Raw genomic sequence first — 23593 nt, 5'->3', positions numbered from 1 at the left:
TGCCATCTTGTCACCAGGTTAGACAGAGAAATGATGGAACCTCAGTTTTGGCCAATTTTGTACTCTCTAAATTGCTTTATATTGTTCTGCTGTTTGACTTTGTTTCAAGCAGCAATTTAGCTCTTTGCATTGTTGTTTTTGGAGGGTCCCTAATATTAAACCCATACTTTGAGGCTTGATAGATCATATGTTTGCTCTTCTTTAATTATCTTTATTTGCTTTATTAATATAGTGTTTATATTAAAGTTTATCGATGACATTTTTTATGTCCATCAGGTCGACTTGTAATCTTCTGTCTTTTCTTGTAGGTACCAGCCTGAGTCTTCTGGTCTTGGCAATTGGATTTTTACTCTCTGCGCAGCATTCACCTCCTGTGATCCTGCACCCAACAGACCCCTCTACTCCCAACTCAACTTGCTCTCAATATGGGTAGGATGTCTGGCTATTACTAGATCTCTTAAATCGTAATGCAGTCCAACATGTACACAGTCCAAAATAAATTGATTTACTTGTTTGATTAATGGTAATGAAATCCAGGATTCTTATTGTTCAGGTTTTGCACATATCTGTTGTACATGTGAAAAGTTAATCAAAAATACTTTTCAGAACAATGAGCAAGTAAATAGGATTTCTGATTACTTCACTTCCTATCTATTGCAGAAATGTGTACTATCTTAGGCAGTTAGGCAGTGCTTAGGCAGTTTTTTGTTTTCTTGTAGAGACCTCTTGCATCACGGAATCTTCATATCTAATGGATATGAAAAATGTATTTACAGATGCAAAGGATAACAGATGATCAGTGACCTCATGCATCTAACTTCGTCACAATGTCTTGCTTTTGGCTCCTGTCCATGACATTTGTCAAGGTGTGGCTAGAAGGTGTAATCTGAAAAATAAACAAGTGCAACAATAACACACTTGTAATTCAAAGTGTGATTGTCTTAAACTAAAGTTATGAAAAAAACTTAGAAATATGTTTACATTTTCAGACATTGTTTTGGTCTTCTTTTGCAAAATCATGTCATATTTTACAGCAATCATACAGTAATTTAATAGTAATGCAATTTATTTTTATCAAAGTCCATAAAAATGACTCAATTCTTACTTTACTAATGTAATGCTTATATCTTCACTCTAATACAACATTTTATAGCCTTGCTTTCCTTTGAACTCGTCTTCTTTAGTCTTGTAATCCACCAGTGCGGTGCATCGGTGCACCAGTTAGCACAGAGAGCGACTCAAAAGGCTGATACATTAACATGTAATTTCTGACTTTTACATTTACTCCGAGTATCATTATGCAGCATTAGATTTTGTTTCCAGGGAAAGAAGCATTCCATACATTTGCCAAAAGGCCCTTTCAGATTTATGGGAAGCCTATTCATCATAATTGCAAAAGAAGAAATGCACTGTTCAGCTTAACAGTACAGCAGGAATCTTCAGTGGACCCAAAAGCAGACCTTGCATTTTTATTTTGATCATTGGATTTTAATTAGAGATCATTAGCTCAGTGGCCTTTTGGTACAATAGACATGACCTATTAAAATAGGATTTTGCCTTTTCTGCATTCTTATTTTAGTTTTATGTGGAGTTTGTAAAGAAAACCCATATACTTTATCTCATTAAAAGATTAAAAGACTATTAGAAAAGCCATTTGTTTGCACAGATGTAAATGGGAATATACTGTTATTCATCATTATAAAATCTATACAGAATTCCTACAACCCTCCAATCATATGAATATGGGTTGATATTGTTTGAGCAATACAAAATTAAGTTTTGACTCGTGATTCATACTGAACAAGAAACTACAACACGATCAAAGATGCACCCACAATTGAAATAACATGAGCTGAAGGATTCGTAAATTTCTTGTGCCTACTTCTGAAATGGAGGAAAATTGGATAATGTGAATGTTATTTGTAGATAATGTGTATTTGGACGTTTTATACTTTAAAATACTGGTTTCAAGAAGTTTCAGTTCTCGAAATGAAGTAACATTGCAGTTTGTGGGGAAAGGCTTGCTGTCCTAAAACAACCTTAAAATTAAAGAAAATTATATTTTTGTTAACATGTAAATAATGATAAAAGTGTAACAGCAATATTCTAAAACTAGTGCTTTTATTATGAATGTTGTGTGTTTTTCTTCATCACTGTAACAATTAGGTTTTAAAATTCTTAACAGAACAGCTAACATGCTTTTAAAATGTTCCTTATGAATTTTTTTAAAGAAATACAGTACAACATAAACCTCTTAGTCTTGGATCTGTAAATGTATCTAAAATTTACAGTATGGTACATTAGGCTATTTTAAACTATTCAGATATCTTGAACACTAAGCAAACAAATTATCTTTCATATTTTAGCAAATTCCATGTGGTTTACAGATCAAGCCATTCAAAATGAGCGAGGTACGCTGCGTTAAATAACGGTGGACATGGCGCAATATACCGCATCATACCGCATGTTTTTTTACAAGCACCTTGTGACACTGCCGGGTGGAGCTAATAAAGCTTAACCTCTCATGTACAGCATTTGAGCTGTCACCAGAAAACGCCTGGTTTAGAATCCCGGTCACTGCTGAGGGACAAGCTTTATTCAATTAAGAATTTGTATACTTTTAATAATATTAAACTGTGTATTACAGCATGTCAAACATGAAACATTAAAAAGTCGGTTTATTTTATAAAAGCAAAATTGCTCAGTTGGACAAAAGTACACAATCTTCCACCTACATCATAAATAATTTAATTATGCATACATATTTTATGCAGCCAAGTCTTTAACTTGGTAACTTACAGTGGGTTCTGGTTTTAACGTGCTTGTTCTAACATTATTAAGCTTATATTTTGTACTTCATAAAAAGTTATAACATTTTATCCTTTTCTAAGAATACGTAGTAAGAACACCACTTGCTGTTATTGTAAAAAGATAAATGTAGTGATTTAACTTCACTAGATAGTTATATTAATATGGAATCGTGTAACTAAACAGCTAAAGTATCACAAGTGAACGTTTTGGAAACATTTTGACATTCGTTTCACTCTCATACTTTTTGTTTAGGGGAACATTTTAAAAACTAATACTCAGAGAGGTTCAGATATAGAACATGGAAGTGCTCTGTTGACACCTCAGCTAGGGCTAGGGTTAGTATTCACACACTATTTAGGCAATTTTTAAGCTCAGCGCTGGATTTTGGGGCCAAGTCAGGTTTAAGACGAGTGATTTTTTGTTCTTATCTGAATTTTTTTTCGGAAACTCTCTGTGGCCTGGATGGCGCAGTGCACCACGCGGTTATTGTATCCCAAAACTGAGTCAGTCGGATCAAAAGTTCTAACCAAGCATTATTGAATCGAATTCATTTGCAAGAGCTTTCATCGATGGTTTTGATTTTTCCCACTTATACTTTTTGGCTTGGGGAACATGTCATAATCCGATGCCCAGAGAGGTTCAGATATAGATAGCAGAAATGCTCAGTTGACACCTCAGCTAGAGTTAGGGTTAGCATTCACACACTACTTAGACAATTTTTAATCTCAGAGCTTGATTTTGGGGCCCACATCAGGTTTAGGATGAGTGATTTCTTGCACCTATCAGAATTTTTTTTTCAGAAACTCTCTGGGGCATGGACAGCCCGGTGCACCGCGTAGTAATTGTATCCCAAAACTGAGTCGGTCGGATCCAAATTTGTAACCAAGCATTATTGAATGTCATTCACTTGCACGAGCTTTCATCGATGGTTTTGATTTTTCCCACTCATACCTTTTGGTTTGGGGAACATGTCATAATCTGATGCCTAGAGAGGTTCAGATATAGATCGCGTAAATGATCAGTTGACACCCCAGCTAGGGTTAGGATTAACATTCACAAACTACTTAGAGAATTTATAAGATCAGCGCTGGTTTTTGGGGCCCAAATCAGGTTTAGAACAAGTGATTTCTTGCTCCTATCTGACTTTTTTTTTCCGGAAACTCTCTGGGACCTGGATGACACAGTGCACCGTGCAGTTATTGTATCCCAAAACTGAGTCTGTCGGATCAAAAGTTGTAACCAAGTATTATTGAATGTAATATATTTGCAAGAGCTTTTATCAATGGTTTTGATTGCTTCCCACTCATACCTTTTGGTTTAGGAATATGTCAAAATCCGATGCCGAGAGGTTCAGATATAGATGAAACATGGATGGCGCGGTGCATAGTCGGTCAGATCAAAAGTTGTAACCAAACATTACAGAATCGAATACAGTAGATTCTGTTTTGGAGAAATTGTGGTTTTAGAATATGTAATCATGTCATTGTCTTAAATATTGAACCCTGGAAGTTTCTTTAAAAATACCTTTTGATGTTCCATGTTTCAAAGTAGTTAGGGTTTAATACCAGTGGCATGCTGCAGAGGGCTCACAGTTCTACAATAACATGTGGATTATTTCCTGTGACTAGGTTCTGTGAAAGCTGTATGCTGGACCCAGGCTGTGGGTTTTGTTACCAGGAGAACAGTTCCTCCATTTTTGCCTCTTCCTGTGTTCCTGTCAATAAAGCCTCCACTGAAGAAGCCGAATGGGGCAGGTAAGAAGAAGATATAGCAGTTGTGGTTGTATCACGAGTCTCAGGTTTATATTACACCCACTTCAAAATTGGGATTGGCATACACTACATGTAGTTACTGTATATGAGGTTACTTAATCAAAATAAGCCTGGGCTTTTCAATGCATGAGATGATGTCACTGGGTATTTTGGGACATCTGAAAAATAATTCAGTTTCTTGAAAAAGTCTGCCTTAGAAAAATTTCATTTGGAGGAGTTTAGAAAATAAACATTTTTCATTAAATGATTTCCAACTGTTTATCTGAAATAGCTAAATCAATGCAGTTATTCTGGATAAGTAGCTTTTAAAAATGTGTGCATAGCATTATGTAAAAACACAACATAAAATCCAATATATCGCTCCAGCTAATATACTGTAAGTAATTGATAATACAAGCAAAAAGTTATTTCTGCCTGTCTCTAAATGGAACAATATTTATGTTTGAGACTGTTCATTAATCGCTGGTTGTGTTATTTATGGTCTAATAGAGATTACAATGTTTTGATAATTCAATTCATTCAAACATGATTGTTGTCATCTCTAGATATGCGCAATGTGTGGTAGTTGGTAAAATAATTGCTTAGCTAATAGTGTGTAAATTAGTTCTGTTAACGGTGTGAAAATGAAAATAAATCTATGCAGTTTTATGAAGGATTACTTTGGTGGAATATGTGTTGTAAATCGTGGAAATATCAATGCACACAACTTTTTTAAAAAAAAACTGGAACAATTCCAATGAATTTTGTTACATTAAGGTTTAATCAGTTTAAGATGTCATTGATATTTGTAGGCTTTAGGATTTTTGTCAACAACAATGCGCAAAAGCTTTAGCCTACATCTTTCTTACCAGTATGTAAGCACTTATACAGTACGTTTTTTCTGAAAATCAGATCTGAAATGTTTTGGTTTTCTTTAGGTGCTCAAATGCAACAGTGATGAAAGAAGGAATATTTTGGGCTTACAATTACTGCCCCACACCCTATTCCTGGACCGCACTTCTGGGCCTTATTTTATACCTGATGTGTTTTGCACCTGGTAAGATTTAAAATCAACGATTCATTTATCATTGTAAATTCTCTTACTTTCTACTTTATTTAATTTTCTACTAATTTTATCATGCTTTTCTTAGGAATGGGACCCATGCCTTGGACAGTGAACTCAGAAATCTATCCTCTGTGGGCCAGAAGCACAGGGAATGCCTGTTCAGCAGGAGTGAATTGGACGTTTAATGTGCTGGTGTCGCTGACATTCCTTCATGTGGCTCAATACCTCACCTATTACGGTAAGAGTTTTTTAAATTAATAGTGACTTGATAAGCAAACATGATGAAAATGTTTAATGGTTAAGTAATGATGGAATACTGAAAATGAGTCAGCCTTGTATTGAAACTCTTGATATTAAAAATATATACGTAAAAATATATATGATAGAATTTTAAAATTCCATAACAATCTTTATTTTAAGTCAAGAAATACATTGCCCATTAGTTGTTACAAACCAAAAAATAGACTAAATTGTATTTTTGAGAGAGCATATTTATTTTTATTTTATTTTAAATTATTAATCTAATTTTAAGATTGGTAATCTCCAATTTATTATTTTTACTGTCTCTCCCTCCACACATTTACAGTTAATTGCATTATATACAGTAGCATCTTTTATCCCAAAGGATGGCAGATTGCTTTATGCACAGGAGAGGACCAATTTTAATTCACTATGTGTAGCATCCAGCTGAACGACACACAGTAGCCATTCCACCATCAGCCCTACTGCAGAGAAGAACAGGCAGAGAATTGCAAAATTGCTTCACCAATTGAATTAAGGGGGAACTTTTTTTAGGCAGGCAGAGAGCACAAACCCATAGTGGAACTTAGCTAGGACACAGGGGTCAACACCTTCACTCTTACAAACGGTACTATGGGATTTTTCATGACCAAGTAGTCAGGACCTCTGTTTAACATTTTATTCTTCTACTGCACTAAATGTCCCTGCTCACTTTACTGGGGTATTGGTTTGGAAATTTACTAACGACACTTACAGTGGCAATCTTTGAGGTCTCCCATTTCAGTTTTGACCAGGCCGAGGCTTGCTTATCTTCTGAGCTCAGCTAAGGTTAGTCTAGAAGGCAGTGATCGTGCTGTCAGTTTCACAGTTCTAAATTGTTAATCCATAATTATTGTAACCTCTACAATCCTCAGACTAGCTTGGGACTGATGAGAACTGTGCCTGCTTTCCTTGAAAACTGTCAGTTTTCCCATATTTCATACTGTAAGTTCCACTATGACCACAAGAGACTTAGCAATAATTGATGACTGATGATCGAGGATCGGTGTGGCACTCTTTGACAATGTGTTAAGTGGACAGGAGCATTATTTTCCTCTTGAAGGGATGCTACTCCTTACCATATCTATTAATATAAGTGTCTGTTTGTACAGATGTGTGGACTGGAGCTGGTAGGAGTAAAGTACTTTGCTGGAGAATACAACAGCAGTGTTCAGAGAAGGGCATGAATAGAACCACCCAGCCATGAATCCAGAGCCCTAACCATTACTCTGCCCTGTTCCCCTCCACTGTAGTGGTACTGTACTTCAGTAATTGTGAGCCACATCTTGGCAAACTGTAATGGTATTCCAATGAGGTATCCCAGATTCAAGGCTTTCAAATTCAACCTACTCTCCAAAAAACTGCCTTCACTGACTGAACACCTGTTAGCTTTTGTGTTTTATTTTTATTCCATAAATCAACGAGGTAGTTATTTTGTATACAAAGGACTTATTTTGATTTTTGTTATTGCATGTCTGGTGCCACAGGTAAATGTCTCCCTTATCCTCCACTCTGCACCTAGATGAAGGTGACTTAGCAAGGGCATTTCTTACTTCACCTAGGAACATGGAGAACGATTTACTGTATTAGTACAGAAGCACTTGAAATAATACTAAACAGATGAGCTGTACCACAAATGTACAAAAAATATCACTTTAATGAATTAACTATATTCAATACCTTTGCAAAGTTACATTTAGTTGACATCAAAACAATTGCTGTTGTGTATGGTACCAAGTCAAATCCTTTGTTTCCATGTTAAATTATGTTTTGTCAATGTTTTTCAGGTGCATTCTTTCTTTATTCAGGACTTGCAACTGTAGGATTTCTCTTTGTCTTTGGTTGCCTTCCAGAGACAAAAGGAAGACGACTAGAGGAAATTGAATCATTATTTGAAAACCAGTTATGTACATGTGGGGCTTCAGATTCTGATGAAGGTAGACACATTGAATATATAAGGGTAAAAGGAAGCAATTACCATCTTTCTGACAATGATGCCTCTGATGTAGAATAATAATTTATGCTACTGCCTAGTCATTTAGTAATTTAAAGGCCTTCTGGGGATGAGCAGTTATTGGTGACCTCACTACCCTGCTTCTGGTCTGTTTCAGAATTGTGTTATCTTCATTAATATTCCAGTGTACTCTCATATTTGATGAAAAAATATGTTCATTAAACCTATTGAGCTCTACTTCCGCCAGACAATCCAAGGCATTATTTACATCTTAATTTTCTCCTTTCTCTGTAATGAACCATTCCATGCAACATAATCATTTAGCTTTATCAGATTTATCCTTTTAATTAATAGATGACAAGATTAGACCATAATTTCCTCGTCCTCATAAATGACACACAATATTATGAGTGACATACTGTAGGATTAAAACAACTAAACCTAAGAATTAAAAAAAAACAAGCCTAGACTTTAAAAGAAAATATTTTTCACAAAGCAATTTAAGTTAGGTGTCTCAACGCCTTATCGCACCTGTACTGTATGTTGAAGTATAGTTTACTTCTGTTATTGAGAACAAAGCACTTTTGATTTTGAGAAATACAGCTGAACGTTCTGAAATAGGCCATATAATGCTGTGCTTTACTTAACATGTCTTTACAATCTCTGACTTGTCAAATGACTCTCTATATTTCCGTGGTTTTCTCTAATTGGTGGTGGTGTACTTATTCCTAACAAAATAATACTTGGTATAATTTACTATCTAACAATTTGTACAATATCAGAATTGTGCCATGTAAAGTGTTAGAACTGGTTCCAATCACTGTAACTTTGCTGCATCCTTATTGTTTATATTTTTAAGCAGAACATATGTTTTGTATACATTTTTAGTATAAAGTATAACATTTATACTATTTAGTATAAATAGTTCAGTGTTATAAAGATGATACTTGATACATTAATTTAAACATAATGCATGTTACTACGTTTTTGTGGGTAAAGTGCCTTGTTTCAGATGCAGCCTTTAAGAATATAAAATCAGTAAATTATTATTACTAGTATTATGGAATGTATGAATACACTCCTAAAATCCACAGTATTGAATTTTGTAGTTTCACAAGATTACGGGTCAGTTATACACAGAGAGGAGAACATGGGACCTGAAAATGAAATTGCATATATTTGTGTAAGTATTTAAGTGTGTATTAAAAAACTCTTCAGTACCTGTATAACATTGACTGGTAAAAAAAAAAATTGTAATTGAAAACATTCTTTAATTCATTAAACAGCTTTTTTTAAAAAACAATTAGTATAGGGATTCTTCCTTGTCAGTACAATATTTACATTTGCTTCTTACAAAAGTTGTTATAACTCTATTTTAGTATTAAATTTGGTCTAAAACCCAGTATGAAATGCAACCACATATACTGTAGCTTTATAATTAGGAAGATTACAATTCTTTATGAGGATTCCCTTTATAAATCACAAGAATTAATCTTAATTCAGAGTGAATATTCCTTTTTATGTTGCCTTGTTTAAATCATAATTGGATATGCTTTCATGCTACACACTATGTCTTACCATCATCATTTATTTTACATATTACATTTTTTTCCATTTCAGTTGAGATTTTTTTCATGTTTTTCAGCTTTAATATTTGCATAATTGCACCTAACCAAGAAGATGAGTGAATTACCAGAAATATTATTCTCCAGACCAGAAGCAGAGGGTATTTTTGTACACAACATATTTTATTTTATCTTACTTTTAATTTCAGGTAAAATGTTTACAGTTGTTGCATATGAAATGTCATACCAATTTTCTTTTAATAAAAAGGTAGTTGTACATTTTTTGGAGCTTTTATTTGTCTTCCTCTGTAGCCTTGTGTACAAATAAATTGCATATCTTACCTTAAATGGCAGAGTGGGATAAATGTGTTATACTGTAAATGTAAAAAATAATGTACTTTGAAAATGTTTTAATACATGGTAGTAAACACAAATGGTCTATTTTAGGTGGTATAATAATGTAAACACACCTCTATAGCCAGTCATCCATAGTTTAGAGTCCAGCTGACTGTAGTCAGTTTTTGAGGTGATTGAAAACAAGTTGTGCGTTATCTGTGACAACAGCAAATGACTTCTAACAGTATCAAGAGTCTCTTCAGTAGTGTACGTTTCTACTTTAACATCACTGCTATTTAAAGTAATACAAGTTAATACTGTTTTGTGACAAATTATATGTTTACCCAAGACCTGATGTATTACATGTTTTGTCAAGATTTCTGTTTAATATTATAATTCAGTCTAGAAACTGTAAAATTGCAGAACTGTTTAATGATGATTTTGAAATATGGTGTATATTTCATTTTTAAAGTTAATGTAGGCTTGGTTATGGGGGATTCACTTCATGTTCATTAACTGTATTTGCAAAAGAATATTCTGCTGTGGGTTGTCTAGTTTCAGGAAAATTAAGAAATTATTAAGGAAAAATAATGTTTTGATTCATGAAAAAAAAATATATATTTGTTATCACACCAAACCAGGTAGTATTGCATCAGTTTTTCTTTCCACAAATCAGAAAAGCTTTATTAATAGGTCTTTTAATGTGCAAAACATTATCACCTATTAAGACAACATACCTGTACAAATTAAAATGTTGAGTTTATCTGATATGACATGTCGTATGTCAAATTTATTTTCTTTAAATTCAACATAAAATTAGTATTTATATCTGGTATTTGACTGCAGTGTTGCTAAAGATAACGCTTCCAGCTCTTGGCAAGCCAGGTTTTATTCTTTGTCTTTGCTTTAACCACCAGGCAGGGCCTCTTGAGTTATTTATAGTGGATAGGTGCAATTTTCCTATGTGAAACAATCGTAATTGATAAAAGAAAAAATGTTTATACAGTTTATGAAATATAAGAGTGGAACAATACTTATGAATTTCGTGCTGTATAGTTTAATTGGTTATTGTTGCTGTAAAATGTTTTATTAGAGTTTATCTTTATAAAAATCTACATATATTCATGAACTTTTATCACTGTAAATGGACTAAATAAAGTTAATTATATAGCAATGTTTGGTGTGTTTTTTTCGTAAGAGGTGGAAGTTCTAACAAATATATTGGTGTATATTAATAAATTATTCATATTTCAGTTTTCTGGTGTTGATGTATCTATATTTTAAAGTAAGCAAATAGTTTACTCTAAAAACACTATTACAGGTATTATGAAATATAAACATAAAATTTTACTGAATCTTTTTATGTCCTAACATTAACAAAATGTCTGCAATTTCATGCAGTGTCTTCGTCTCTTCTGAATTCCTTTTGACTGTGCTTTCATATTCTTTATCCTTACTGTAATTGCCATTCATATCCACAAAACTGTCACTTTGATTTTCATCGTACAAAGTTTGGCAGATTGGTATTGCTCCAATTCTACAGGTTTTCAAGTTGAGCTCATCTCTTGTTGACCCTGTTAAAAAAACATAACATTTTATAAACTACTATGCAACTTGTGATTTTTTAATTATATTTTGTCTTCAAATGTTTATGTGATACAGTAGACACATAAGGATACAGTAAGTGTTAAAATAACTCATGAAACTATATGATAAACAATAAATGTTTAGATATATTCCAGGAATCCTATTTAGTTGAAAGTCATAATAGATCAGATGTGTGTGAGAGTTAAAGCAGTTCATTGAAAAATCCTAATTTAATCTATAATTATTTCATGCATACAGTATTGTACAATGGTATGATTTTGGGTGGGATCGTTGCTCTTTTGGCAATTGTAAATCAACCTTGAATTCGAATGTGCATAAAAATATACAAAATGAATTATTGTATTGAATAGGTTAGTCCATCACAGCTAGATTCAAATGGAAGGGTACAGTATTAATGTAATTTGAAAATCTTAGCTGTCTCATGGACATTTTTAACTAAGTAGCAAGTCAATTGAGAACACATTTTCATCATGATGGCATACACAGCAGGACATTTATGGAACAATCTGAGTAAATTACCTTGCTCAAGGGACTCAGGATATGAACCCACAACCCTCAACTCAAGATTTACTACACACTGCTTCAGTAGCGATATTATGTATGTATTTTACTGTATGTATACTTTAAAATATATTTTATTTACTAATTTAGCTTTCAATAGATCATTCTGGTTAGATGTATTTTTCTTCTGTCATTACCATTAAAAAGTCTCATGTTGGTGGAGACATGCAGCTGGATGCTCTTGGGATCTGTAGATACACTGCATTTCAGACTTTCAAAAATATCATGTTTTGATTTGCAGTTGGTTTCATTTAAATCAGTTAAACTCTTGGTTTCCTTTAAATTGGCTGAAATCTCTCCTGAAGCAGTCGTGTCATTTTGCTGTTCTTTCACTGTCAGTTTTTTTAAGGTGATATATTCCATTTCAGTATGGACATTTAAGTTAGATGAATCTGACATGGAGTCCATGATCTCATTCTCTGAACTAGTCTGCCCTCTGTTGGTTATTTTTAGTTTTTCAGTAATTGAATTTGATTCCAAAGCAAATCCACAGGCTTCACACAATTTTCCAAGATTGCACTGTGTTGCAGAGTCCGATTTTTCAACATTAAAAATACTGTCAGTCTGAGTTCCAACTTCCCTAATGTAGGAAACATGTTTTTTCTCAGTCAATCTAAAGCCATCTGGTGACTTAAACCTGGATTTCAGTGGCAATTGTACATTTTGACATTCCACATTCTTCCTGTCTGGATTTTCTTCATTTCTGTTGTGGTCACCTGTTTCATTAGCCTTTGAACACAAAAGTATTCCATTGTGTTTTTGTGTAAAGAGTGCTTCAGGCACAGGTCCATTTACTTGTAAGTTATTACAGTCTTCTTCTGACTGAAAAGATTTAAAAAAGTAATTATTAAATTAGTTAAAACATGGCCAGTTCATGTTTCATAATCATTTTATAACAGACAACCATTCTTAGATTTCTATTTTGTGAACCTATATATTTGGTCCTAAAATACCCCATAAGTATGCATTAGTCAAATACACCCATTCCCTGGGTTAAATAAGGATTCCATTCCACAAGTCTTTATGTACTCCCAATTTTTAAATAATTAAGCTTGTGTGATTGAGTAGATTCAGACATGCAATGTTTTATAAGAACATTAGTGGATGAGAAGCACATATAATGTGGGTGATAGACACAGGTCAGTGAACAGGTGGCACCACTGGCAGTAAGTGGGACTAGCCTGAGACTGGAACTCTGTGGTGGTGTGGTGGGCAGTGGAAGAAGCCCACCACACCACCTGGTAGTGACCTGGAAGTAGACCGAGCGCTACTACTCGCTCAAATTTGCTGGACAGAATGGATGAGGACATATTCCAAGCAGAAACCCCAAAAGAAGAATATCTGTTATGTTCTCAGATTGAAATATGGGAGTGAGAAGAGTCAAATTTGAGATTGTCTAAAAGTTATCCAGTAAACTATAAATTAAGGAAATTTTTATTCACAGTGTTGACAGACTTTTCTATACAAAGTTAAAAGGTAACATTGCAAACTTACAAAATCAGAAATTGTACTTAAAGTACTTTCCCGAGGAGAATAGCTTTGAGATTCATAGCTCGAGATAGAATCACTGGGTGCTGTAAAATGAACAATTTTAATTATAAATACACTTTCAGATATTGTAATTTAGTACATTATTTTTTTACTTACTCTTACTCCTCCATACAAGTCATTCCAAGGAAACTCAGGACACGTATATGTAACTTTACCACAACATTTTCACGCATTTTAATCAGAACTTATAACTAAAGTATATTATTTGTTTAGAAAGAAACATCCACTCCCAATTTCCAGTTCGATTATCAGTTTGGCCATCTTAATTTATGACATTATCTTTTGAGAAGACCCTTATTTAAATTGTATTTCAGCAGCAGCATGACAAGAGACACAGTTTTAAACAGTTATATCTTATATTAACTCTGTTAATGGAGTAAATAACTTTTAAACTTTAAAATTCAGATTCTTGTTTTTAAAATAAGTCAAACATGTTTGTACAATGGAGTCCGATCCCGAAGTCATCCTTTCTCTATACATTGTAAACTATTCTGATCTTACCTAAGAAGCAAGAAACATTTAAAAAATATAATGGTTTTGGCTCAGAAGTCCATGCAGAGTTATGACATTCTATGGCGACATCTAATAATTTTCTCAAGTATAACAAACTTTTTACATTTTTACATTATTTAGTACAATTTTTGCATAAAATGTAAAAAGAGGTGTGTGTCACGATATTGCATAAACAATTTCTCTTTCAATGTTTTAGTGTTAGCAGTCAACAGAATGAAGTTGAAAATTACATCATTTTCAATTACATTGGTTGTTTCCTTACAAGATTGTATTTTGTATCTTACAATTTTGTAATGATATATTTTTCTAGGCAATCATTTAATTTAACACAAGTTCTTACTCTACTTATCAAACTGTATTAAAGTTTGAAACAAAACTCTTTAATGCCACGCGAGACATGTAGACAAAAAAAACAATATGAAAGGTAAAACTTACAATGTCCAGACTCCATTTGTTTAGACACCTGTTTAAAATATAGATACAAACAGTAATTAATTTTAGTAAGTGATTCCAGCATATTTTGTGTTGGAAAGGTAAAATGGCCTTTTCCCCATTCTCCAGTACCTTTTAACTACATCCATTGATTTGATGGTTTTGCATCCTGTTCTCACTTTTTCTGTGGTTTGATTATGCTTGAAACTGGATCTATTTTAAAGCTGTTTTAGTGTTGAAAACCTACATAACTAATGTAATATTAAAAAGATGGCAATAAGTTGAAGCCAGTGCAACACGTGACATCACTACAAGACAAAGCACCTATAATCTTTTTACATTATTATGTGCAAGTAAATTTAAAGATCTAAGAAAAAAGTGTTTATTGTGTATGATGTAGTAAAAGTAAGAATGTAGATTTGTGTAAATCAGACTCCAGTAACACCACATAGGACATTTTATGTGTCTGTGATAAGGCGACTCCCTCTATAAATTCAGTTTTTTTTTCTCATCACTCATCCAGCATGTCTTTGGAAATTCAAAAGGATCTGGAAAAAATACCTAATGAGAATATAAGGAGAACAATGAAACATCACACAGGAAGTTCCTCTTTTAGTTATCAATTCCTTGTCTCAAGTGCTCAGAGATACTGTAGTAGTACTGTACCAACCAACGTACCACCATGCAATTCCTGGCTCTAGGTTAGTAATATATCATAGAAATACTCAGTCCCCAGAGAATGAGAAACATCTGTCAGCACTATGCCATATAAGTAATATTCTTACCTGAAACAGAAAGACATCTTCTTGTTGACTGGATCTGCTTTCTTGAAGATTCCTTAATAAAAAGGTATACTCACATGAAAAAACAGCAAACATATATTTGAATCTGTTTTTTTTTTGTATATTTAGGCACACAACTAAATATTTACTAGCAATTTCTGTTTATAGCTTTAGCAAATTCATATTAATTTACAATGCACCAAAGTTCATACTTACTTGCTGTACAGAGGTGGATTTCCTTCAAGATGAATCTTTTCCTTACAATTCTGTGAATATCCTAATATGACAAATACTTTTTAATGTGTTCAAAATATCAAAATACGTTTTCTTTTCATAAACTACAGCACTTGAGCAGCAATGAAGGAGTTAATTTACAATTAGTTCATTTACAAGTTATTTAATTTTTATATTCTCTGTAAACACAAATTACAGGAAGACGAAAAATGTGCAGTTTTTATAAACACTATACAAATTCAAAACATTATTTTCACAACTTGAACAACTTTTAAAAATAGAATATCACATTTTTAAATTTAAATTAAAAAAAATCTAATAAATTAAAACCTTTGGCAGAATAGAAAAAAATACTCAAACTATCTTCTTGAACTCTCATTGTTACATAACAGCTTTATTGTTTTGTATTTAATTACGATAAAAAGTAATGAAGTAAAAATAAATTTTAAAATGAATGTACATTGCTGACCTTGACCACTGGATCTCTTTCCATTTTCAAAAACTACAAAACTGTGGTTTTCGTCCTCTTCTTTTTCTTCAATAAAGATATGAGAGTAATCTGCTGTTGGCAAAATGTGACCTGTTGTTTTCTCTGGTTTTCTTAGATTTGTACTAAACATTTCCTCAGGTCCAGTGAAGACACTTTCCAGTTGCCGGCCTTGTTGCAGCAGATGGGCTTCAATGAAAGCATCTGTATCAAAGTAACCTGAATCTCCTTGATTATGAGTAAATGTAGTTCTCTTGTCACCGACGAGTGCACTGCGAATTTCAGATTGAAGACTGTTGAACTATGGTTCCATATCAGAAAAAAAGGTGTTGCAAGACATGGACTTTTGGTTATCACATCTATATATGAAACATATTTATCTTGCATTTTATGAGCAATCACGTCTTCCCTGCAGTGACTCCAAAACGTAGGGCTTCCACTTGCAATAGAGCTAACTATAAAATACCTCATGTGTGTAGGTACAGTATACCTGATGTGTGTGTTATGTACACTGTAGTAAAAGTAAGAATGTAGATTTGTAAATCTTGTAAATGACAGTAACACCACATAGGAAATGTCGACTCCCTGTATAAATTAGTTTTTTTGCTCATCACTGAAACTATAGGAGCCTAACCCAGCAAGCAACGGGAGAAAGACAGAATAAACCAAAGAGATGTTGCGAAGGGAGCTGCTTGTGTTTGAGATACATTAAGTATACAGTATAGCCAATTTCATATATCTGGAATTTAGGTACTGCTCTGTGTGACTTCTCACAGTTATTCCTTCCAAACGTCAGCTTTTAATTTCCATTTAATGGTATAGTATCAGAGATTTTTCACCATTCTTCAACAAATATAATTTTGGTCCATTAGTCTACAGTTCTTAGGTTTCTTACTTGAAACCTCAGTTTTAAAGTCAATCCACAATATCTAGATGGAATTCAGGGCACTGAAATGGCTGTAACAACAGTATAATCATTCATTTATGGATGAAAATCCTTTGTAGAATGCTTTTGGTTATTATCTTGCTAGTAGTTTAACGCTGGATAGTGCATGATATATATGTATAATTCTGACAGTGTTGACAGTAATTTTGTCACAATATGAATTGAACTTATTTGTTATGTGATGCAGTATTTGTTTTATTAAATCTGTAATACAGACCTTCTAACAGAAAATAGAGATATTACCTTTTTTATCACCCAAATGCTCTTGTTACTGTATATGTAAAGTCTAATTCGGATCTGATAAGTAAAACAAAACCAAATTCAAAATAATTAAATTGATGATAATTATATAAAACTTTATTTTCTTAACAACTTACATGTTTTGCGATTTCTCGTGTGTGTATCCAAACTGTGATGTCTCTTGGTCCTGCTGTTGTGTTTCTTTCGACAATGGTATCCAATAATCATCATTTCTGTCCACTCCTGAATGACAAAAAGGCTGAAACTACCAATACAAACAAAAATCTTGTTAGTATTTTCATATACTCTATGGAAGAATTTGATTACAATTTTAGGAAAGTTTTGTGCTAATCTTGTTTATGAAACTTTGTGCTCCTTTTATTACTATAAAACTTTCATATGTTTCTGAGTTAGCTATTTTAACACTACACCTTCTCCAGTCTGTAGATTTTTAAATAGACTTAATACCTCAGTCTCAGCACAAGATGACTCCCACAGATCTGAGGAATGATATTGTGTCTTCTGTTCAACAGGGTTTTTGGATGAAAAGCAAGACACTGCTCTTGAGCTATCAGGTACTGATTCCTGTTTTTCTATATTGCTACAGTCTGAAAAACTGGATTCCATAACTGGAGAAAGCTAGAAAAAAGGATCATTAGAATAAATGGTGTAAGCAGATACAGGTATGTATACTTTTAGAAATGTGTTTTGGTACACTAACCATATATGTACTAATTGCTGTAAATATATGTAAATATTTATAGCATTTTTTATAATATATATATCAATAATTGTAATATTTGTAATATCATATTAATATATTTCTAGAATTAAATAATTACTATTTTAGTCTTTATTATTCTTTAGATTTTTATATATTCTCTTTATTTAGTCCTTATTTCTCTTTAGCGTCTTTAGCATTTCAAGTCTGAAAGTCTGACGTCTTATAAACATGTATAGCTTATCACTTTTAAACTGTGAGTATTTCATCTGTTAATCGTGTCCAGATGAGTTTTCATGTGCTTGATAATACCTCTAGTGACCAACTCTTTATATTTTCCTTTGCTAATCAGGGTAAATCTGGTACAACTACTGTATAACTCTTACCTGTTTGTATTTCAGAGTCTGTTTAAGATAACTCTTGTTTCTTAAGCCCAAATCATGGACACTACAAAAATTAAAAGCAATTAGTATTTCACATTTTGTATGATGGGATTTTTTTTATAAATTAAGGAGTTGTATGGTTTTGTGCAAATCTTCTGAATTATTCCATCCATCCACTGCTTGTCCTTGTGAGAGCTGCTAGTAATAGCAGTATTGACAGATATTAAAATGATCAATTTAAAGATCTAACCAATCTGAACTATAACATAACTAAAAATCACATTCAGGTTCAATAGTATATGTTTCTCATGAGTTTTTAAAGGTGATTACTCAGTTTCTGCTTTACCACTCCTGTACTTTATAAAATTTTAGAACAGGAAACCCTCCGTTTAACAGACTAATAGGAGAAAAGGAGTGTCAGATACTGCCAAACGTCCATGAAAGCACAAATGATGTTTTTTCAGGACCCAAAACACACTATTGCTTCGGAAAAAAAATATTTATACAATATATATGTCTTCTGGATCACTGTAATTATTTTTAGCAACTGCAATCAACACAGTCAATGAAAATTGTTCCTTCACAAACTCTTTATTTCATGGGTCATGAATATATTGTATAAAATTCATTAACACATACGAAATACATCATACACATCTGACAAACTCCTTCAGGGCACCCTTGATTTTCCTGAATTTTAAACGTTTTATCGTTTTTCATTATTTGTACATGCCCCTGTTATTGTGGGGAAAGTCCTGTATTTCTGATTTTACAAACAAAATTCCCCCTAAGCAGATTTTGTCCTTTAAATCTGAAGTCTGTTAAAACAAAGTTCATTAAACCGAGGTACTGTAATTCAAATTCACTTTTAATTTACCTGTATTGAGGCTGACTTTCTTCAAGACACAGTCTTGAAGGTGGACATGGTGACATTGGCAGGTCTAAAATTTTCTGCCTTATAGATCCTTTGTCTTCCTTAATTATATGCAAATGCTTCACTTTTTTTGGTGCGTCTGCAATAAATAATATTGAGCGCACAAAATGTGTATCTCATCTTACCATCATTTTGTAAAAGAGACCATTTTAAACCAATTTAGATCCAAATACAAAATGCATAAATAATAATTATACCAAATATATCCTAATAACTGGTAACTGAAATAAATGTGCATAACTGGTATCTGTATCAAAAATGAATTGCTTACCAATAGTTTCTTTCTGTGCTGAAATCTGATTAACAACATATAATGTGACCAGATCCATGCTTCCACCATTATTTTTATCAGTATTTGTAGAAATTCCTAAAAGCTTCTTTTTATTTTGCAGCTTTTTCTTCCCAAAAAATTCCTCAGAAAAGAAAAGGTATATTTCAATTTGGGAATAACTAAAAAAAAATTTTTTCTGAATGTTAGGTATCAAAATTCAATTATCATAGTACCAACAATTAAAACATGTTTTAGAATTAATTTCATCCAACAGGGCGCAAGACAGGATACACCCTGGACAAGACTCCAGTCCATCACAGGGCACACACAGACATTAACACACACACACCAGAACCAATTTTCACAGAAGTCAGTTAACCCAGCAGCATGTCTTTAGACTGTGGGAGGAAAATAGAGCACCCAGAACAAACCCATGCAAAAAAGGGAGAACAAACAAACTTCACACAGATAGCAAGCAATCCAGGTCCAGAGTTGAACCAAGAGCCCCAGCACTACAAGGTACCAATACTAACCACTGTGCCACCATGCTGCCCTAATGGAGCAGAATGAAACTTATAACATTTCAGTTTAAATTAACAGTAATTATCAAACTGATACATAGTACACATTAGAAACTGCAATTAAAAATTACGTTACCAACATTTCTGATAATCATGGCTCTAAAGCGACATATATAAGAAATGCGTTAACAAATCTAAATATAAATATGAACAGAACCACCATTGTTAATTAAAAGAAAAGATTTTCTTATTAACCAAAAAAATACAACACAAATACAAACTACAAAATTTGCAGACAAATATTAAGAATTATATGTATGCAGATAGCAAAAACATGAAATATCAACACAAAATGGAAAACACTGAGAGGCTTAAAATAGGTGTTTAGGTTGACAAACCATTCAAATTAGATGATGTGGGAGAGCAAAAAAGGCAAACAAGTTATAACCCTTAAATGCATAGATTTTACATTAAAATTGTTAAAACTGTACAATGTACTATTTAGACCTCATTTCAAGTATTGTGTCCAGTTCTGGTCACCATAAAAACAATACAGCTGCACTGGAAGCATTCTTGAGAAGAGCTACCAGATACATTCCAGTGCTTAGGGGAATGTCCTGAGCGATGCTGACAGGCTGAAGAAATCTTGAACAAAGATGACTACGACAGATCCCGATTCAAGTGCTCAATATTGTCAAAGGAATTTACAAAGTCAACCTCCCCAACAATCAAAAACATCCACTTGGCACCAGACCACTAGTTATTAACAACTTGAGTACTGGCCAGTGATCAAGAGTGAGACTACATGTTTCACCTTGATGGTGATCCAAAGAGTACAGTATAACAAAAGAATTATTTAAGTAACAAATAAACATTTAATATTAATGCTGCAGCCTTCATGATGTCTGAGTCTCTGTTTAGCAGATACTATATGTACTGTATTATAGGGATTAGTCAGTTGTCAAAAGCAGAGCAGTGGGCATAAAATTACTATCCTTACATTTTATTTATAGAGAATCCTAATTGTTTTCTTAATGATGTTTATTCTTCAATATATTTTTTTTCACTATAGTACGCTATACAAATTTATATTTCCAAATTTAGTTTAGAACTGAAGAATTGAATGGTACAATACTACAGTATATAAACTGTTATTGATATTGCATTCATATTAGCCTTACCTTTTGCTTTTTTATGCCATTTTTGAACATGAATCTGTTCCTGGGGATGAAATAAAACATACAATAAATCAATGTGTAATTCACAGATTCCAAATTAAAGTTTTGTATTCCCCAAATGTAAGATTTGATGTGAAAGGAAAACTGTAACACCCAATATCTAATGTTTTATTTTACTGAACAGAAACAGTCTAAAAATAGTACAAAAAAGAAAAAAGAAACCATAAGCCATTGTGCAGCTATGAAGAAAAAAACATTCATTTCCACGTACAGTATGAGGCTGCTTAAGGAGCAAGTAAACACAACTTTAAACATATATTTAACGTATTTCCATTATATGGTCTACTTCCTGATTCAGTGTGGGGGGGATTCTACTGTATGCACTGCAGTAAAGTATTCAGTCTGATAAAACTGGTGAGTCTTTCACATTTGCATTTTATTTTATTCTTCCTCTTCATTTTCCAGCTTAGTTATGGTGGTACATCCATCCATTTTCTAACCATTTTATCCAATAAAGGGTCACAGGGGAGCTGGAGCCTAACTCAGCAAGCAATGGGCACAAGGATGGATGCACACTGGACAGGATGCCAGTGCATTACAAGGCAAACATAGATACACTCACATCAGGACCAATTTTCACAAAAGTCAATGAACCTACCTGTCTTTGGACCGTGGGAGAAAACCAGAGGATCTGTAGGAAACCCACACAAACCACTTACCAGACATACAAACTCCATATAGACAGCACCCAGGCCAGAACTGAACCCAGACTCCAGCTCCGGGAGGCAGTGATGCTAACCACTCTGGCACCTTGATGCGCTTTGTGGTGGAACACTTTCATCTTTTATGCTATTTGCCCAGCTACTGTATATTATTAATTAATTAATTGCTTACACTTATATAGCGCTTTTCTGGACACTCCACTCAAAGCGCTTTACAGGTAATGGGGACTCCCCTCCACCACCACCAATGTGCAGCATCCACCTGGATATATATATCCTATATAATTGTATATAGTACTATATAATACTATACTATATAATACTATATAATTATTATATAGTATTATATAGATACTATATAATTTGTATATAGTACAAATTCTGTCCATTCCTCATACACATCACACACAGATCACGAGTTCCCATTCCTGGTCCTCGACCAAGGGGACCCACACAAATACTAGTCCCCCCCGCACAGTCAATTAAATAATTGATCCCTCAATTAAACCTAATAATACATTTAATTTGAACACTTTTTTTTTCAATTTCCTAGACACGTGGGAACTTGTCTTTACCATCTTCAACTTAACATTCATTACTACATTTCTGGGCAAACAAAGGGTGCAAGGCGGGGTACTCCCTGGACACGATGCCAGTCCATCAGAGGGTGCACACAGATACAGACACCCACCCACACCCTCACACCATAGCAAGTCTTCCCAGAATCCAATGAATCTACCAGTATGTCAGGGGACTGAGGGGAAAAAACTGGAGCCCACAACACTGCAAAGCAGGCATGCTAACCTCTGTGCCACATGCTGCCCCTAACGTTTAAGGAGAAACAAAACTGGTAAGAGTGCTAATCAAGCAGCCTTCTGGTTCAGTTAAGAATTCATGGTGAAGAGAGCTCGGCAGCAATGAAAACCAGCAGCTGTTGAGGGTCCCCAGGAAGGAAGATTGGCGTAAATTAGATACATGACATAAAATTAGATACACAACTTGGTTAGAGATTAGGAACAGCCTTTGATGGAGTGTCATACTCTGTGAGGTAGTTTAGATCAAACTTTATAGTTGGAGTGAGTCATACTATCGTTGATTGTCCCAATAACTGTGCAATACGGACTACTTTCGAACATAACATTAAAATATTTATACTATTTAACAGCATATTAAAATGTTTTCCTAAACTGTACCGAAAATACGTTGTCTATAATGTAGTTTTACATGTAGATGGAAAGAAGCAGACAAATTGTCAATTTATTTTCTGTGACGCAGCAGATAACTTAATCGATAATAACATCTATGCTGCTGAACGCCATCTAATCAGATAGGCTAAGATGAATTTGATTTTTACTTACCTTGTACCTCCGACCCAATTCATCTCAGTTTTCGAAGAAAAATAGCAGTCGAGTGTCTCTTGCTTTTTGCTTCTATATATTATCGTGCTTAACTAGACAAGCAACTGTGAGCTCATTCACCACCTCCGAAACCTAATATAATAATCAGTAACCTAACAATAAGGCTGAGGAGAAATAAATGTAACCGGCGATTGTGTAAGTACTTTTTAAAATATAGATATCCTTCAGCAAAGGATACCCTTGATTTTACCCTTGATAACAAAAAAAATTCTCTCGAAAGATAAATCGCTCCTCGCAGCCATTCGTTCCCGCTCGAGACTTTATACCGCGCGCTAAGAGTCAAACTGATCTGACTGACAAATTCTGGAGCCTCGAGGCCTGGAGAGGCT

General features: G+C 33.6%; 2 protein-coding genes across 6 annotated transcripts in view; one reads left to right on the top strand and one right to left on the bottom strand.

Moving 5' to 3' along the window:
- slc2a13a (solute carrier family 2 member 13a) overlaps window positions 1-10936 on the top strand; it is a 132964-nt gene extending 122028 nt beyond the window's left edge. Inside the window, exons 6-12 of one of the 5 annotated variants that reach the window (XM_088645085.1) lie at window positions 309-429; window positions 4440-4565; window positions 5501-5619; window positions 5714-5866; window positions 7695-7844; window positions 8971-9044; window positions 9507-10936. In XM_088645085.1, coding sequence (XP_088501211.1) covers window positions 309-429; window positions 4440-4565; window positions 5501-5619; window positions 5714-5866; window positions 7695-7844; window positions 8971-9044; window positions 9507-9512 — 749 coding nt within the window. In that variant the 3' untranslated portion in view covers window positions 9513-10936. Of the gene's footprint in view, window positions 1-308; window positions 430-4439; window positions 4566-5500; window positions 5620-5713; window positions 5867-7694; window positions 7845-8970 lie in introns of all 5 variants that reach the window. The other 4 variants (XM_088645088.1, XM_088645086.1, XM_088645084.1 and 1 more) reach the window with 4 other exon arrangements.
- redic1 (regulator of DNA class I crossover intermediates 1) lies at window positions 10445-23592 on the bottom strand. Its single transcript, XM_088645083.1, has 14 exons — window positions 23205-23592; window positions 21128-21167; window positions 19426-19567; window positions 19098-19233; window positions 18224-18284; window positions 17585-17755; window positions 17254-17381; window positions 15913-16202; window positions 15426-15486; window positions 15213-15264; window positions 14431-14458; window positions 13426-13505; window positions 12069-12753; window positions 10445-11336 (listed from the first exon to the last, which is right to left on the bottom strand). The coding sequence occupies exons 1-14, from the start codon at window positions 23225-23227 to the stop codon at window positions 11110-11112; spliced, it is 2124 nt and encodes a 707-aa protein (XP_088501209.1). The 5' UTR covers window positions 23228-23592; the 3' UTR covers window positions 10445-11109.
- Window position 23593: the final 1 nt, after the last annotated feature.

This window comes from Lepisosteus platostomus, chromosome 9 (assembly GCF_059453375.1).
Source record: "Lepisosteus platostomus isolate fLepPlt1 chromosome 9, fLepPlt1.hap1, whole genome shotgun sequence".
Classification (NCBI taxonomy): domain Eukaryota; kingdom Metazoa; phylum Chordata; class Actinopteri; order Semionotiformes; family Lepisosteidae; genus Lepisosteus; species Lepisosteus platostomus.
Note: the sequence above shows the minus strand (reverse complement) of the source record. Positions and strands in the feature narration are given on the sequence as shown.